At 40.6% G+C, this 12500-nt stretch overlaps 2 protein-coding genes across 2 annotated transcripts in view; one reads left to right on the forward strand and one right to left on the reverse strand.

Annotated features, from left to right (window-relative positions):
• Positions 1 to 12500, forward strand: part of shank1 (SH3 and multiple ankyrin repeat domains 1) — a gene marked incomplete at both ends in the record, with an annotated part of 59819 nt that overhangs the window by 11336 nt on the left and 35983 nt on the right. The window contains 3 exons of the mRNA XM_080043581.1: positions 543 to 746; positions 4485 to 4556; positions 5519 to 5627. Of these exons, the coding sequence (XP_079899707.1) occupies positions 543 to 746; positions 4485 to 4556; positions 5519 to 5627 (385 nt within the window). The remainder of the gene's footprint in view (positions 1 to 542; positions 747 to 4484; positions 4557 to 5518; positions 5628 to 12500) is intronic.
• LOC307262634 (cold-inducible RNA-binding protein B-like) lies at positions 2902 to 4068 on the reverse strand. The gene has a single exon (XM_080043583.1). It carries the CDS (start codon positions 4005 to 4007, stop codon positions 3579 to 3581), a length of 429 nt encoding a protein of 142 aa, XP_079899709.1. The 5' UTR covers positions 4008 to 4068; the 3' UTR covers positions 2902 to 3578.

Genomic DNA, 12500 nt, shown 5'->3' on the forward strand with positions numbered 1-12500 from the left:
CTTTCCCAACACACTGACTAATCACAGTTTGTAAACACAAGAATGTGTTAATGTAACACATTGATTGTGGAGATTGATTAATTGCCTATGTTGTCGAATTGATTCTTAATTAATTAAGACTTTAAACATGGTAATGTGTTTAAGTTATTTGTATTCTTTAATATGGAGTTTCCAATCTAACCAATGTGCATTGCTCTATTATTTTAAAGGTGCACTATGCAGTTTCAGAGTAGGGGGGATTTGCTTACATTTGCTTAGCCTACAAAACACATTTACTCTACTACGGCACCTTGAACCAAACGTATGATTATCATATGTTTATAAACCAAACTGTGGGCCCTGCTGCTGTAAACAACAGTAAAAACTATTCAGGTAGCTTTCTAACTTCCAACACTGTTCTCGGAATCCAAATTTCCTGCTTAGTAAAGTTTTTTTTAATTCTGTTATGGGAATACACCCTAGAAAATGTTCACTTCTCTGACACACCTAAAAGTTACACAGTGCACCTTTAAACATGGCCTTTTCTTCTGTGTCTCTTGTAGAAGTGTTTGCGGTTTAACCCTGATGCTACGGTGTGGAAGGCCAAGCAGCAGGTGTTGTGTTCACTGACCGAGTCTCTACGGGACGTCCTGAACTATGGCCTGTTCCAGCCCGCCACCGACGGCCACGACGCCAAGTTCCTGGAGGAGGAGAGGCTGCTCCGAGAATACCCACAATCCTTTGAGAAAGGGGTGCCATATCTGGAGGTATAGGCAGTGTTGCCAACTTAACGATTTTGTCGCTATATTATTTAGCGACTTTTCAGCCCCCCTGGCGACTTTTTTTTCAAAACAGCGACAAGCGACAAATCTAGCTTTTTTTTTCTACCCTACATTTCTCTTTCTGTGACATCACAGAAAGAGAAATGTAGGGTTAGACAGTGAGACCATAAAACACTCTTTCTGCCTTTTCTCAGGCTAGGATGATCCGATTTAAAAAAAAAATTGCACATTTATAGCCTACTTCATAGGATCTCCGAGTTCAATACACCTTCATATTCCAACTGGTGAAGTAGGTCTTTAACTTTGTCTTACTGCTATAGGAGAAGAAAACACGATTTGCTGCTACAATTGATTCCAAGGATGCGCTACTGGCTTCCGTCTCACTGCCCATGTATATGCTTCGCTGGGTAAAAGCAAAGGGGAAACCAGAAGAGACCACATCACTTCCCTCCTTACAACGGAGGAGCAGCTTCTGCGATCCGATTGCATGTCCCGAGTCCCGAGGACTGATACACAGAGACATGTCGCCAAATCTGAACGCGCAACTATGGAACTGTACAGTGAAGCAGCCGCACAGTTAATATAACCACCGCATGGACAGCGTTTAAATAAAGCCTCTAATTCTTATTTTCCTAAGGGCTTTGATGCAAATTATGAAATCTAAACATAACGGCGGCCGTGATGGTGCGTAAAGGACAGCGCAGTTGGCAAGCTCTCCTCAGCACTACAAGCGCCGCAGCAAAAAAAAAAAAACACAGTAAAAGTTGATCGCGTATATGTTAGAGAAGTTTCACAACAGGCCAGATAGGCTATTATGTAGCCTAGTGACGCGCCAAGTCCTTTTATTTATTTATTTTTGCCTCGCATCCGGCCATTCAAATAGGCTGCTGCATCCAAATCATCCCGCCATCATTGAAAATATATAAAATAAAGCTTGTAGGCTAGTAGCCTATAGGCATACTGTTTTCAAAATAATAAAAATTATGGTTTGAAAAATTTAATAAAAAAAAAACCTTATTCCCCCCATGAAAATAAATGCATTCCTCCAAAGTGCAAAGACAGTAGCAGTGTCTTTAATCTTAACGTGCTTGGCCCTTCACTCTCATGCATTCATTTGACTTTTCTCTGCGATGTCTCATGTGTTGATAGACTGGGTGTGCGCGGCCACCGGTCGCCACGTGACTATAAGTTTCCAAGTTTTAAACACTTCTATCTCTTCAACGTCACCGTACCCGAATCCTAAATATCCCCATAGCAGACTCTATATTTCCTGGGGGGGGGGGGGGGGGGGGGGCGTTTGTTTTGCGCCACAGTTCAGCTAGACTCGGCCGTAATGCTACTGCACACACACACACGCTGCATGTCAGAGACGAGGAGCGGTTGGAGCGTTTAGAGACACATGCGCGCACATTTATTTACATTAAATCGCAATCGCAGTCATTTGTGCATTTATGTAAAATGTTTCACTAAGGAAAATGACAGAAAAAGTTATGCACAGTGACTTTGATGAGTAACTTTAATCTGATTACTGGTTTGGAGATAGTAACGCGTTAGATTACTCGTTACTGAAAAAAGAGGTCCGATGCCGGTATCACTGCATGTCACCTCCTGCTGTGTAATGAGCTGCATTGAACACAAGATCTATTGAGAACACCAAATCCATATTTCCTGTTATTTTGGTGAAAGTAATGCCTTACAATTCAAATACAGTAATATTGTAATGTAGCTAACTACTTTGAAATTAAAGTAATAAATAATGCATTACACTGTTCAAATATTACTGTATAAAACCCCGGTCTACAAATATGCAAATTAGGCAATGACTTCATCTGGCGAATTTGGACAGCCAATAGCTACTTTCCTGGCAACACTGGTATAGGGTTCAAATCTAGATCTACACTACGTTCCAATACCCATATCTCCCTGCTATTTAGTATGGTAGAAAAATATTAAGGATGTCCCAATACTTTTGGTCAGATTTAGCATGCTTAAAAATACCCAGATACATACTACTTTTTAGTGATAAAATTCAGAATGCTATTATAATCCAGCCTTTCAAACTGATACCCTTTCTTTTTTCTATTCTACAGATGATCATAAAAACAATCCAGTTAGCATGCAGTAAATTACAAGTGCGACATTTTTTTTTTTACCGTATTTTTAATAGTTTCCAAGAAGCAAAACTGACAAAGAAAAAGTGTTGATCATACAAAGTACAAAAATGTTCCTGGTCGAGATATTACTTAAACACATTAAATAAACAAGTTACATTTTACGATCACTTAAACAAGATTGGTCCATCTGGCTTTACATGAAAGAAAAGCCCCATCGGATATTTCAATGTAAACAAAAAAGTAGGGAATCATAAATCAGGACAAACTTTAACGTGCTGGATAAAGTCTACAGCAATGGAAATGGCTGTTCAACAAAAGGCCACGTGGTGGGCTAAGCTGTGCTAATCATGCTAATGTGATCCCCAAAATGGCTCGTAAAAGTACTAACCAGATTACACAAGTGACTTTGGGTTAAACGACATTTGAGGAATAAAGCTGCCCAATCAAGCAAGATGTTCTTGAAGAGTCTGGAAATGTTCTTTGTTAGGGAATGACCAACACGCAGGGCTCCATTTTTCTAGGCACCATTTCAAGAGGCTAGCTTGAGCTACTAGCCTACAACAGAATTACAAAACTGAGGTCCGCAATAATAACACGTGGACATTTTTCTTGAGGAATTTCGGAAATCTTCGGATAATACAGCCCGCCGAGTGATGATCTTTAATCAGGGAGTTGGATTTCACTCGTGGCTGTCTTGTCCACCTCAATATCCACCACGAGAGCCTCTGTTGTCTCTGTATCCACCGCCGCCTCCGTAGCCGCCACCGCCGCCGCCATAGCTTCTCTCTCCGTCGCCATAACTTCTATCTCCACCGTATCCTCCTCCGCCGCCGCCACGGTAGCCTCCACCGCCGCCGCGGCCGCGGCCTCCCCCGGCACGCCCGTTGCCGGCCTCGTCCACGCGGATGCTGCGACCGTCGAGGTCCTGGCCGTTCATGGCCTGCATAGCATCTTTAGCATCTTCGGGGTTGTTGTACTTCACGAAGCCGAAGCCGCGGGAGTTGCCGGTCTCTTTGTCTCGGATCACGTCGACTTTCTCGATGGTTCCATATTTACCGAAGGCCTCGTGCAGAGTCTCTTCGTTGGTGTCGAAGCTCAACCCTCCGATGAACAATTTTCCTTCGTCAGACATCTTGGTTGCAGCTAAGCAGTTACAGGAACAGGACTGATCACGAGCGGAGCTGCGGGACGAATGTCGCCTCCTGCTTATATACCCGACACATCCCCGGTTGTTTTCATACGTAGGCTCTTTCAATGTAACGTCACTTCCGGGCTGTGTTCGGAAAGCCACTAGAACTTACTAGAATCGCCGAAATAACATGCTGATTTACACACTAAAAAATCTCGACCAGATGTAGTAGGAATCCGGGTATTTTTAAGCATACTATACCTTCTTTTCATGCTTTATTGTAAAGTCAGATAATTTATTAACATCAGTGAAGTAGAAGAGGACAAACTGCTTGTACAGAAAACCACCAAAAAAACCGTTCCTCATAAATCTACTGGCGCCGTTAGATGGATCCAGACGCTATAAGAGAATTAAGCACTAACGCCCTCAATGACAGTATTCACCATTTGTTTCCTTTGCATTTTTCTCTCTTGTGTTTAGTTTCGATACAAGACCCGCGTTTACAAGCAGACCAACCTGGATGAGAAGCAACTGGCCAAGCTGCACACTAAGGTATGAAACCTATCCATACTGATGTTGGATCTCTAACTGATGCATGTTTTATGATGTTTTAAATGCATTAGCACAGCGTGAGTAAATGTATAGCAAAACTAAACAATATGCATGCCCATGAAACACATGATCATATGACTCATCCATTTCTGCATTAGGATGTGTACCATGATACACTGTATTGCATTGTGCGCTAGTTGCACATCAACCCACTCATCAGAAAAAAACAAGACTAGGGGACTTTCTAGTCAGTTGAATTTTTAAAATGTAAAATCACATCAAGAATAATTTAAAGGTGCAGTGTGTAATATGACATCATCAAGAAAGTTCTAGAAGGTTCTACAATGCAATGCTCCCTGGGTAACCCCACCCCTTTCGAATAATAACAGAAGCTACAGTGGCCTTCAAGGACAAGAACAATTCTACATTTTAAAAACAATGCACCTGATGACATTCCAACTATGACACTTTCAAGATGGCGACACTAGGCCTTGGTCCAAAATATGCAGAAATATGGACATATATGAGACCCTTTCTAAGGGAAAAAAAAATAATTCAAAATTTTTTTTCAGCTATTATGCACTAAATTAAATGTACTTATGGATATTATAATTACGTTCTACAAAATCTGCTAGGAAATAAAACCCAAAATTCTACACACTGCAGGTTTAAATTTACTTATTTTACAGACAGGGTATTCTACACATCAGTCAGAAAATGGAATGTCACGTGACGCAGGCGCAACGTCGACTCTATACATGTGAATGTTGACATGTAACATATTTGAGCTCCGAAACATTGATATGTCAAATGTATCGCTTGTTTGCAACAAAAAAAATATATATTTCTGGAGATTGGGTTTTGCACATATTTCTAAGGCAGGAGCTGTTTCTAAGTTACTGTTGCTAAGTACAGTTCTAATTATAACAACAGCTGTTTCCTCTCTGTCTGTCTGTTTTCAGGCCAGTCTGAAGAAATTCATGGATTATATTCAAACCAGCGCCACGGACAAGATGACCAAGTTCATCGACAAAGGCCTGGACTGCAACTACCAGGACCCTGATACTGGCGGTAAGGAGAACGAACCATCTATCTATCTATCTATCTATCTATCTATCTATCTATCTATCTATCTATCTATCTATCTATCTATCTATCTATCTATCTATCTATCTATCTATCTATCTATCTATCTATCTATCTATCTATCTATCTATCTATCTATCTATCTATCTATCTATCTATCTATCTATCTATCTATCTATCTATCTATCTATCTATCTATCTATCTATCCATCCATCCATCCATCCATCCATCCATCCATCCATCCATCCATCCATCCATCCATCCATCCATCCATCCATCCATCCATCCATCCATCCATCCATCCATCCATCCATCCATCCATCCATCCATCCATCCATCCATCCATCCATCCATCCATCCATCCATCCATCCATCCATCCATCCATCCATCCATCCATCCATCTATCTATCTATCTATCTATCTATCTATCTATCACCCTCATATGATATTTAAATTAAAATATTTACAAAGTTGATTTGGTCCTGAACCAAATCTTTTAAACATCCCAAAGGTTTATTTTAAAGTAACTGTTGCAGTGGCTCTAATACAAGTTTATACGTCATAATTATTTAGAAACTAAAGGAAAAAACGTAACAGACAACTTAACAATTCCAGAAGTGTGGTTTAATCAGTGTGCAGGATGTTTGAATGACTAACTGTAGCTCTGTAGGGTTGTGATGGTCACAGCTGCTTTGCGGACATGCAGAGGATGAGTCAGACTAAGTTAATGAGGTGAACTTAACACACAGAATATAACTTCAAATGTTTAAAGTTGGCAAATAACAGACTGTATCTATGGGAACCAAATAAACAACATGACAACACAAACAATTCAGAACAAAGTACAATTATTGTAAATATAGTTTTATCGTTTAGGTTGATTCCAGCCATCCATGCTGTTTATTGTACATATATCTTTCTTCACACCCACACCTTGTCATATCTCGTCCTTCATCGCTCTCTCTCTCTCTCTCTCTCTCTCTCTCTCTCTCTCTCTCTCTCTCTCTCTCTCTCTCTCTCTCTCTCTCTGTCTCTCTCTGTCTCTCTCTCTCTCTCTCTCTCTCTCTCTCTCCCTCTCTCTCTCTCTCTCTCTCTCTCTCTGTCCCTATTCACTGCATTCTTCTGTCTGTCCATCAAACTTATGAACATGTATTTCAGATCTAACACCCACACTTGGCTCACTACTATCTCCTCTCAGCGCATTAAGCATACATTGGCACACTGCTGCATTTTTTTTCATTTAATTTTTTTTATTTCTGGAGTCTATACAATAATCTGCAATCACCAGTTGATTCCCATGGAAAAAACATAGATAGATACAAACATAGATACATGGATAACGAAGACAGAGCCTAGGCTGTGTATTAACGCAATATTTTTTTTGCTGACTCCACCTTTGAATAAACATCTACAGTATTTCCACAATAGTATTGCTGAGGGAATGGGCACACACACACACACACACACACACACACACACACACACACACACACACACACACACACACACACACACACACACACACACACACACACACACACTACTGTATAAACTCGACCTTTAAAGGGACACTGTGTAACATTTTAAGTAATGCATTAGCTTAAATCAATATCCTCATTCATAAATATGTCCTCATTGGTGTAAAATCACCTCTGCCAATAATCTGAATTATCCTCCCGAGCGGAGAATTACAAATATTAATGTTACATTTTGTACATTGAGAGGGTAAGTCGTATGGAGGAATCCATGTTTTTGGAATGTCATCAGGTGCATTGTTTAAAATGTAGAATTGTTCTTGTCCTTGAAGGCCAGTGTAGCTTCTGTTATTATTCTAAAGGGTTGGGGTTACCCAGGGAGCGTTGCATTCTAGAACTTTCTAGAACTTTCTTGATGATGTCATATTACACACTGCCCCTTTAAACTATCTACTAATAACAGTCTGAGTCTCCTGCCCTGGGCTGTGTAGTGTGTCGGCCCAACACTCTGTTGCAATGTGGGGGCTTTTCCTAGATCCTGTTAGCTCTCAGGGGGCCGCAGCACAGCACACACACACACACACACACACACACACACACACACACAGTTTGAATACTGCTGCTCTGTGTCGCCAGCTGCTTTGGGAGCAAGTGTCAAAAAACACACTAAACACACTGAACACAGCCTGTCATCTCTGTGTGAAATACACTTCCAATGCAGCCCACTGGGGGGTGACAGAGAGCACTGATTATGCCCCCCTCACTACAACATGCTCTGATCACATCATATGGGAAACACAGATCATATAGAGTTTATACAGCTCCGGAACAAATTAAGAGACCAGTCTGGATTTTTCTAGAATCTTCATCTCTACATAACTAATTGAAAATGCTCTTAATGGCTAAAAATGTGTTAGAATTTGGTAGAAATGTTGTGAGTAGTTTATATCATAAAACCAAAATGTTCATTCTACTCAAACATATGCCTATACATAGTAAAACGGGAGACACTGAACATTTGGAGTGGTCTTTTCATTTTTTCCAGAGCTGTATATACAAAGGCCGTAACCTTGTAGTTGTAATTTTGACAACATGGCAGATTTCGGCGGGGGGGCTCTCCTCCATCTCTGCCAAAGGAAACCTGCTTGTTTACGGGCATTGACACGATAACTTCAGAAGTATTGCAGTCAAAAAACATTCACCCAATCTAATTGAACCTGGAGCTTTTCCTAAGATAAAAAGCCTGAAAAAAAGTCACTTTCCTCTTTGCCAAAAATCTCTTGTCTCCATGGCAGCCGGCGCTAGGCAGCCTGTTTTTTCTTTTTTATTGGGAACACTTTGAATGCTCTAATTCTTCTAAGTGCCTTTGAGCTTTCTCTCGCTGAAAGGTTCAAGTGAGTTAATTGAGGTTAAAAGTGTTGTGAGACAACGTGGCTCTTGTTTTCAAACTGTTTATTTGAGTTTATTTGTTGCTTTATTTGATGTCGGGGGTAATTCGGCAAAATATCAAAGCGTCAGTATAGGAAAAAGCAGAGGTGTGGATTCGAGTCACATGACTTGGACTCGAGTCAGACTCGAGTCATGAATTTGATGACTTGAGACTCGACTTGACAAAATGTAAAGAGACTTGCAACTTGACTTGGACTTCAACATCAATGACTTGTGACTTGACTTGGACTTGAGCCTTTTGACTTGACAAGACTTACTACTTTCCCCAAAACACAAAGATTAAAAAGTATATTTTTAAGTAGGCTACCGCTCTGTATCTTTCATCATGTAGGCTAGTGTAGCGGAGGAAACTGGTGGATGTAGGCTACCGGTACCGCGCTGATCTGCTTATCACTGGCTTCACTTCAGAGGTGTCGGCCAGAACACCATTCATTGTGGTATGACCAGTCTGGTTGGTCAATTGGCCAGGTTTCTGAAAAACCTGGCTGGTCGTGTCAACCTACGTATGTCAAAGCCTTTAGAAGGTATAGTCCCCAAAGGGAAATTCTTTTTCACAAAAAATTACATTATGTGGAGAGAGAATTTAAACCTGTTTGTAGACTCAGGAAAATTACAGATTAACTAATGTAGAAGAACTACAAAAGGTACCCAACCTGTTTTTTCATGGGGTCCAAATACTTTTCACAACGACACCCAGACACAAGTAGCAGGTAGGCCTACATGTGTTTTCCGTGAGCAGGAACGAGTCAGGAAATATAATCCAGCCAAAACTGTTTAATATCAAAACCCAATCTTGTCACCATTTGGCACACAAAGGGTTTATAGGATGGATTAAGTTTGAAACAGTTACACTCCGCTGTGCTCAATCTGAAACATTTTGAACATTTCTGATATATTTTTCTATATTATGAATTTGATTTTCCTTGATCCCTCCAAATTATTTAATGAAAGATTGCATGGTAGCCTACCTGAGGCAAGGGAAAAGCAGACCGGCAGGACCCATCGTTGAGAGGCCATGTTACCCTATGCTCTCTCGATGCAGAAGAGAAGGTCTAAGGAACTGCACAAACCACTTGGCTTATATAGGCAGGCCTGCCCACACAAATGGCTCGGCCCCTGAAAACCTCCAGTCAATGGGCCCCCCTTACCCATTACTCCTATCAACAATGAGTGTGAGTGCGCTCATCCCTCAATAAACACATACATGTATTTGTAGAGGGACTAACTATCTTATCAACCAGGGACAGTTGGGGGAGCAAGGGCTCATTATTATTTTAAAATAGTAGCACATTTCTGACTTAGCCCAACATACCTACCAATTTATTTTGATTCCCTTACACTCACACAATTGTTTAACAGATCAACAGATCTCTACAAAATAATCAGTTCATACAGAGACATTGTTCTTCTTTAGTATTCACTAAAGCAAACAGTTTTTTCACAATTTGCACGTTTTCTATGCTACTAGTTTCTGGTAAGATACATTTACACTAATTGGCTGCACCATATATTGCACTTTTTTGTATTTCTGCACATGACATTAAATCATTTGAAATCTGTTGGTGGTATTGTTGAAATAAATAACACTTAAAAAACAACATCAACAACAAATTCTTCACACACAAATGAAAAAAAGGCGGTTCTCTACATGAATAACCAAACCAACCTACCCTCAAAACTATAAAGTTGGCCTATGTTTGGTTGCAACATTTAGGCTTAGTTCATTCTCCTCTCATCACTGCAAAAGCAATGAAATCATTACAAAAAAGTTCTTAATCTTTGAACTCAAATCTGTTCCTTCAATTATGTCCAACTTCTTTGTGCCTTGTGTCTTTCTTTGCATTAAGAACTTTTTTAGGTCTATTTTTAATTTTTAGAAACAATAAAGCAGGACCTTGGTGGTTACGGCAATAATTAAAACAGGATGATGCTGCTCGTCAGCTTCATTGTGGTATGACCCGTCTGGTTGGTCAATTGGCCAGGTTTCTGAAAAACTGGTCAGACTTGGCAATTATTTCCAATTTCTTTGTGCCTTGTGTCTTTCTTTGCATTAAAGAGGACCTATGATACTTTTCGACTTTTATGACCTATAAACGTTGTTATAATGATTTATAGTCATGTTTAACCATACTAGAGTATCAAGTAATTACGTACATGCATTTCGACGTATTCCCTGCTGACCGTCTGGGGTGGCTGTGCAGAGAACTAAAAACTATGGCAGCCAGTCGAGCCGAACTTGTTCAAATTTCCGGTATGTGTGTGTCACCAGATATTTTTGCCATATATGGTCAGGCAAGCTCCCAGGTTGCTATATATAGCAGGGGGTGACAACACTAGACCAGTGCTCGCTTAGCTCAGCCGATAGAGAGATCGTTTACGAAGCAGTAGACCCGCGTTTCGCGTCCCGCCCGGGCTGATTCTTTGCAAACATTTAGAATCACGACTTCCCTTCGCAAGGTAACCAATCACAACGGAGTTGGGTTTGCAGGAAGGGGGGGGAGGGGGCGGAGATGGCAGAAGCAAAGTGTTTACAGGGCCTCCTGGATCGCCAAAATAAGAGAAAGAGCTTCCCGAAAATCTACATAGTTTTTTGTGATGTGATTCGTGTCAGGTTGCTCTATAGCAGTTTTTAACAAGAAATTAAGACCAGAAAAGTAGTATAATAGGATCTCTTTAAGAACTTTTTTAGGTCTATTTTTAATTTTTAGAAACAATAGGCCTACAGAAAGCAGGACCTTGGTGGTTACGGCAATAATTAAAACAGGATGATGCTGCTCGTCAGCTTCATTGTGGTATGACCCGTCTGGTTGGTCAAATGGCCAGGTTTTGAAAAACTGGTCAGACTTGGCTGGTCTTGTCAACCTGAAGACTTATGTCAAAGCCTTTAGAAGGTATAGTCCCTAAAGGGAAATTCTTTTTCACAAAAATTTACATTATGTGGAGAGAGAATTTAAACCTGTTTGTAGACTTTTTAGTGCTGCACAATTAATGTACTAGCAAGCGCGATGTGTGCTTGTGCATGGTCATAACTGCGCGAAAGGGCAGCGTGTCTCGATCAGCTGCTGTGTCTGTGGCTTTGCGCGCGTGACCGTACCGCACTGCGCGCGACTACGGCATGTGCGCGGGAGAGTTAAACGAGCAGAAGCAAACCGACATTTAACTGGTGGCAATAATAAACGCAGTGCAGTTCTATGGGGATATTTAGCTGAACATAAAGAAGTGCTCTGCAAAGCTAGAACAGTTTAAGACTCCACATCACCGTGGCAACACAACCTATTTATCAGCTCAGACAGGGCAGAGAAAAGTTTGATGAATACATGAGAGTGATGGCCCAGGCAAGTTTCAGTAAGTGTTTACAGAAGTGCCACACTGTTACTTTCTTTGAAATGCATTTAGTCATTTTAAGGGGAAAACACATTGTATTTATTATTTCAACTATTGAGTTATTTTTCAAACAGTGAAGGCCAAGAAGATTTATTTTCAGAATTTTCAATGCTGCTTTATTTTTATGTTTTAAATTAGGAAATACATGTTCCAAAACGACCAATAACCTCTGTATTTAAAAAGAAATCAAGCAAGTAGGCTCAAAATAACCATTAATGAATTATAGGCAATCGCAGCAATAGCAAAACCCAATATTGTCACCATTTGGCACACAAAGGGTTTATAGGATGGATTATGTTTGAAAGAGTTACACGCTGTGCTCAATCTGAAACATTTTGAACATTTCTGCTTTTCTACTGCTTTTTAAATGGCCGTAAGCGGAGCCGCGGCTCTGTGTAAACACCCAACTTTGAATAGATATTGACATAAATATCTAAAAATAAAGTTTAGCTTAGTTAGGTTCTTGGCTTCCAAAGACCATGGGCCCCCCAAGTGGCTGGGCCCTAGAAAGCCTTCCCACTTTCTACCCCTTATAGGCGGCCCTGTGT

The sequence above is a fragment of the Ammodytes marinus genome, assembly GCF_949987685.1.
Source record: "Ammodytes marinus genome assembly, chromosome: 16".
Taxonomy (NCBI): Eukaryota; Metazoa; Chordata; class Actinopteri; order Uranoscopiformes; family Ammodytidae; genus Ammodytes; species Ammodytes marinus.

Coding starts and splice junctions, on each gene's coding strand:
- LOC307262634 (XM_080043583.1), bottom strand. CDS start 4,007: ATGTCTGACGAAGGAAAATTGTTCATCGGAGGGTTGAGCTTCGACACC.